Below are 6,000 nucleotides of genomic sequence, written 5' to 3' on the forward strand. Positions count from 1 at the left end.
TACGTGACTGAGCTGCTCACATTCTTGCTTTGAACATCTCAAGAACTTACCGCACGGCAGGTGATCAGCGAGGAGGACATGAATGAGCTGCACTTGACCAGGGTAAGGCCCTTCAAGGCCTTCAGAGCAAGTTGACTTGGTCCTTCAGAAGGACAAGAGGCCATTGGCCGTCAAGAGGCCCCTTGGGCCCACAGACAAGTTTCCTAAGGGCTTCTCAAGCGTCACAAGCTCAAGTGTCACTTACTGTAAACATCACCTTCTGAAAGGTTCTGAAAGATGCCTGGGCTGCCAGCCAGCAGAAGCTGCAAGAAGGTCAGGGGACCTCCTTGTCAGTCACAGCGCTTGAGTTCTGGGTGTATAAATACGAGCTCCCTTCTGTCAGAAACCTGCCAGGGTGCAAAGAGGAACACAGAACCAAGAGCCAGGAGCTGGTGAGAAAACTAACAAGATGGAGAGTGACAGCAAGAAGATTCTTCTAATGGAGTCACCGCCGGTGAGTCTCCTGGGGCAGATTTCGTACTCCTGCACTTTTGTATATGAAGGAACCCAATTATTCACACACAGCACAGTCCATCAGGAAGTTCTCCTGCACAAGCCCCACTGAAACTAATAGGAGTTCTGAAAGCAGAACGCCAGCTTTTTTTTGGATGGGGGACCTTGTAGAAAAAGCTCTGTGAAGGCTCTTCAGTTGTATATTCTCAATTCCTAGCATGCTTTGGAAAGCACATGCTCCTTCCATGTGGTGCCCAGGAACCAGGCAGCAGAGGGGCAACAGTCCTCCTTTACTTGTCTGCTGCGGTAACAGGTGATGGCATGAAGGACAACTCACACCTGCTACCACCACCTGTTCCCCGCTGCCCCCTGGTAAACCTCCCTCTTGGGCCCCTGGCTGGCTTACTGGGGGGCAACAGTGGCCAAAGTGTTTGCAAGATGGCAGCAGTAGAGGACTTGCCCCGAAGACAGCCAGGGGTCCAGGACCAGAGAGGAGCCGGTGGCCACAGTCTTTGCCATTTCCTGGAGCTATTCAACAATTCTCAGATACCCCACACCCTCCAGCAGTGGCGTAGCTGGAGGGGGGCGGAGCACTCAGTCCAGTGGGGAGGCTCAGTGGGGTGGGCAAGCGCCCCCCCTTTGGAGCCATTCCCGGCGGGAGGAGCAAAAGCTCCGTTTGTTCCCCCTGCCGGGAATGGCTCCAAAGGGAGGGGCCGCTTGCCCACCCCACTGAGCCTCCTCACTGGACTGAGTGCTCTGCCCCCCTCCAGCTATGCCACCGCCCTCCAGCACTGGAAGATACAATGGTTGGAAGAAGAAGACAGTCTTCCCCAGGTAAGCATCTGTATGCTTGGTTGTGGGGAGCACTGGCAGCAGAGGACATTCCCCAGCATGCACCCCACCGAAAGAGCCGTCTCTTCCACTAGGCCAACTGGGGTAGCTGATTGGGGAGGGGGCACCTACCATCACCTCCTCATTTGCCTCCATTGATCCTCCTCTTCCTCCCACTCCTTGGGTTGGCAAAGGAAGAGGGAAAGGGAGTGGAGGAGAATGGGTGGCAGAGAGGAGAGCAGTGGGTTGCAGTGGATGTGTGGAGACATCTTCCTTCCTTTTTTTCCCTTTTCCTTCTGTCCTCGCAGGATTATTTGGCATCGTCCCCCAGGCTTCCTGGACTCCCTTGCAAGAAGCTCTTGATTGGGGTGGTGGTCGTGGTGGTGATTGTTCTGGTCGTCCTTGCCTTTGGGCTGATGGGGCTGCGTATCACAGAGAAGCACACTGAAACGGTCAGTCTCGGCAGCAGAGCTCTGTGTGTCACACCTGTTTACTTGCAAGTGTAAAATCTGGAACAGGCAGGCACACAGACATATACAGGACGCATCCACTAAAACTGAGTGTCAGGAGAGTTAGAACAGACAAAAAGAAATATTTCTTTACCCAGCATGTAATTAATCTGTGGAACTCCTTGCCACCGGATGTGGTGATGGCATCTGGCCTAGATGCCTTTTAGAGGTGATTGCACAGATTTATGGAGGAAACGCCTATCGCAGGCTATGCAAGGATGGGCACCGGGACGCAGATTGTGTCTGTTGTCTTGTGTGCTCCCTGGGGCATTTGGTGGGCCACTGTGAGATACAGGAAGCTGGACTAGATGGGCCTTTGGCCTGATCCAGCAGGGCTGTTCTTATGTTCTTAAGCCATGATGGGTATGTGCAGCCACCTGGTTCTAGAAGTAGGCTATATCTGAATGCCAAATGCAAGGGGGTGGCACCAGGATGCAGGTATCTTGTGGTCTTGTGTGCTCCCTGAGGCATCTGGTGGGGCACTGTGAGATACAGGAATTCGGAACAGCCCTTTGGCCTGATCCAGCAGGGCTCTCCTTCTGTTCTTACACCTCTAGATTACAAAGCCATCACCATTTCTTTCTGCCCACCTCAGCCATGCCAAAAGTCTCTCCTTGGAGTCCCTCCCCTAGTCAGTTGCAACTATCTATCTCCTTTACTGGCAACAGCTGCACTGCACAACTGCTTCTCTCCAGGTTCCCCCCAAGCAGGTGGGCTGCGTGTAGCAGCAAGGAATCACTAGCCATCAATTCTCCTTTAAGAAAATATCTTCTTTTGCTCACCTATGAGCTATAAAAATGACCTAAAGCTGGTTAAAGTTGGCTCTGACTAATTAGGCAAAGAGGCACTTTTAAAATGATGTTTCACTCGTATTTAACAGGAAGGAAGGAACTATCCTTATTCAGTCCAACACATTCCCCCCCCCCCCCCATTTTCAGTGCTGGCTGCTGGTATCTCTCTAGTAGTATCTTTTTTTCCTTAAACATGAGCCCTTTTAGGTTCAGGGAACAATCCTTTTTCATTCATTTACTGTGTAAAATGCTGGGTGAATTTTTACTGAAAAGTGGTGCATTCATATTTTAATCATTGTCGTCATCCTTCCACCTGACACAGTCACGCTCCTGCCAGACGTTCCTTTGCTCACATCAAGGCCTCCTTTTCAACCTCTAGGTTCTGCAAATGACCATTCAGGGTCTGGATGGGAAAGGCTCCCCACAGCATCTTTCCATGAGCCAGGAGGAGAGGCTGGCAACGTTTCAAGTCCGCGTGAATGCCAACTCGTCTGCTACGGTGGTCTATGACTTCGTGAATGTAAGTGTTGCTGAGTTTCGGTCGCAGCTTCTGAAGATCCCCTAGAATAGTGGTTCCCAAACTGTGGGTTGCAGTCCAATTTTTGGTGGGTCAGGGAGTGCTGAGTGGAACCTCCAATAAAAACATGGGTGATGGGATGACCTGATAACAAATTGCCTTGAATGCTGAAGCTATTCAAAAATCAGTTTCTAACTGCCCTGCAAGCAGCTCAGCTCCTGCAGTTTACAAGACAGCTGCTAATTGCCCTGCAAAGAGCTCAGTTCCTGCAGTTTGCAAGCATGTGTAAGTATAGGGAGAAAAAGAAAGAAAAAAATTAGCACTTGTAAATAAATAAATTTCTTTCCAGATCTTTTTGAAAGTCCCATAAACATAGGTGGGTCCTGAGAGAATGTGAGTCTTGGTGCTAAAAGACTGCCCTAGAAGCTTGGGGTCTGTGGGAAGTGGGGACGGAATGGGAGGAGGGAATATGCTGTAAATCTGGATGAAGTGGTATGGTGCATACAGACTGCTGGACAAAGACCCCTGAAGCAGGTTGCTTCAGTGGCAGAATCTGAGGAGTCCAAGGGGGCGGTGGATTTGGAGGGGAGCCTTTCATCCTTGACAGCGCTGCCACCACCTCCTTCCAACCTGCCATCAGTGCAAGCCACAATGATCTGCTTTGCATTTGTTTGAGCAAGAAGCAGACCATTCCCGTCCTAACCATGCGCTTTGTGCACTGCTGTGAAACCTGGAAGTGTGGGGCTTCTGGTTTCTTTTACAAAGACAGCACGAACACTTCCAGGTTTCACAGCAGTGCGCAAGGAGCATGACGTTTTGAGTTTTTTGTAACACAAAGGTGACGGACGCAAGATGGCATCAGGTGGTGATCCAAGTCACATCACCTCTGCCCATACACATATACACCTTTGCCCATACACACATCAGGCTGCACACAGGGGTTTCAGATCATACTCATTTAATTTGAATTGTGCTCATATCACATTCATACCCTGTCTTTGTACAGCTCCTGATCGGCTACAGATCTTGGCCAGGGCAATCGTGCTACGTCACCAGAATGCATAAGGAGAACATTCAAAGCCTGAAAGTGGTTGTCAAGGACTTCCATAATGCTCAGGTGAGACCAGATTAGATCCAGATACATAGCCAGACCAACTGATTATCTACTGCAACATAAGAACATCAGAAGAGCCCTGCCAAAGACCCATCTAGAACCAATGAGGTGAAACGGTTACAGTGGTGGATATGGGACCATGAAAATCTGGGTTGAAATTCACATTCAGGCCTGAGGCTGGCTGGCTGGCTGGCTTCTCTTGGGCCAGTCACCTTTTTCAGGCTAGCTCTCCTCGCAGGGCTGTTTGAGGATGAAGTAGGGAGCAAGACAAGCAATGCACCTCCATCATTTTGAGCTCTGTGGATGAAAGGCAGGGTGCAAACATCATAACTAAGGCCCCAGTCCTTTTGGGGCCTTGCACCACTATTGTCCTGGCCACTGCTGCAAACAGGCAGTAACGTGGCATGTGCCTGAAGTCCTCCTCCCACACTGGTAACTTGGTAGTGGAGGTGTGCCATGGGTGGGCAGGAGGGCAGGGAGCATTTCAGGGCAGGGCAGGGAAGGGCGGGGTGGATCCTGGCAGCAGCAACTTGTGCAAGAATCCTATCCCCTCTTTCTCAGGCTGCCTTGCCCCTTTTCTCTCCTTGGACTTATGCCAGCAAAATGGCTGGCGTAGGTCAGAGGAGAGCCACAGGTGATCTCTTTTCTCTCTTTCTCTCTTGCAGTTGAAACCTCACACACAGAATGAGGAGGAAGAGGAAGGTCTTCCCCGCCCGCTGGCTGACCGTTCTGCCATGGGCACTACCATTAACATCCTCTGCAGCGACATCCCTGTCTTCTGGACTTAGGAGCAAGACAGGCACCGAGGAGGGCCAGCAGACACAAAGGCTGTCAGCTAAACCATATTGGCCCTGCCAATTCCTGCTACAACGATGCTACCCAGAGAGACTGAGATTCCTACAGTTGGGGAGCCCCCACGCCCTGACAGAGCCTTGTTTGCCAGAGCCCTGGCCTCTGGGTTCAAGCTGGCTGCTCATCCAGTTGCAACATCTCTCCCAGTGTAGAGAGCCAAGCTGCACAATCAGCAGATGCAGGGACTAGGTCTACTGCTGGACCGCTTCAACTGCAGGTGGGGGACGGTGTTTGAAATAACAGTTTCCCATGTACATGTGCAAAAGTAGTATATCAGGACTCTGCACATACAGGATCAGGGCAGGCCTTCAGACCTTCTGACCTTCTGCCCCATGATGTGCCAACTTCTGTTCTTCCCACTCCCTGGATCAGAAGAGGGGCCAGAGCGGAGGAGGAAGTGTGTCAGACACTCTAGCCCACCATCTCCTCTCCTCTCCTCCACACATCTTTTTCCTCTCTGTCCCCAATCCAATCCATGGAAACCGAGGAGGAGGAACAGAAGAGTGGGCAGGCAGTGGTGGGTGCCTCCACCAGTCTGAGATGATGGTTCCAGTCAGTCTCATAGATGGGCTGGCTCTGTGCAAGATGCTAGTCCTGTATGTGCAGAGCTTTGTTTCCACAGCATAGCATTTAAGTATCCAACTCCCCACCTGCAGTCCAAAATCATATTATATGATTGCCCATGTCTGTGATTTTATTGTTTGACTTTAAGCTACCAGGAGTTCAAGGCAGTGGAAACTGATTTACTCAACCTCTTGCATGAACCTGCAAGGATTATCCTCTAGAGTCATTAGTGGATGAGCTCACGCCAGGCAGACTCACACACATTTTGTTGTTTCCTTTGCATTGGTTGTGGGTTTTTATGCTTGCTTGCTTAATACAGTAAATAAAGTG

At 50.7% G+C, this 6,000-nt stretch overlaps 1 protein-coding gene across 1 annotated transcript; it reads left to right on the plus strand.

The window, feature by feature from the left end:
• Window positions 1-78: 78 nt before the first annotated feature.
• Window positions 79-5,042, plus strand: SFTPC (surfactant protein C). The gene is made up of 6 exons (XM_066639635.1): window positions 79-102; window positions 383-493; window positions 1,632-1,775; window positions 3,003-3,143; window positions 4,147-4,257; window positions 4,920-5,042. Exons 1-6 carry the CDS (start codon window positions 79-81, stop codon window positions 5,040-5,042), a joined length of 654 nt encoding a protein of 217 aa, XP_066495732.1.
• The last annotated feature ends 958 nt before the right edge of the window (window positions 5,043-6,000 follow it).

Source organism: Tiliqua scincoides, chromosome 11, assembly GCF_035046505.1.
Source record: "Tiliqua scincoides isolate rTilSci1 chromosome 11, rTilSci1.hap2, whole genome shotgun sequence".
In the NCBI taxonomy this organism is placed as follows: Eukaryota; Metazoa; Chordata; class Lepidosauria; order Squamata; family Scincidae; genus Tiliqua; species Tiliqua scincoides.

Bases quoted from the DNA above. Each gene is read 5' to 3' on its own strand.
- SFTPC (XM_066639635.1), top strand. From the start codon at position 79: ATGAATGAGCTGCACTTGACCAGG. The intron at 1,776-3,002 runs GTCAGTCTCGGC...TTCAACCTCTAG, and splicing joins CAGAGAAGCACACTGAAACG to GTTCTGCAAATGACCATTCA. The intron at 3,144-4,146 runs GTAAGTGTTGCT...GTCTTTGTACAG, and splicing joins TGGTCTATGACTTCGTGAAT to CTCCTGATCGGCTACAGATC.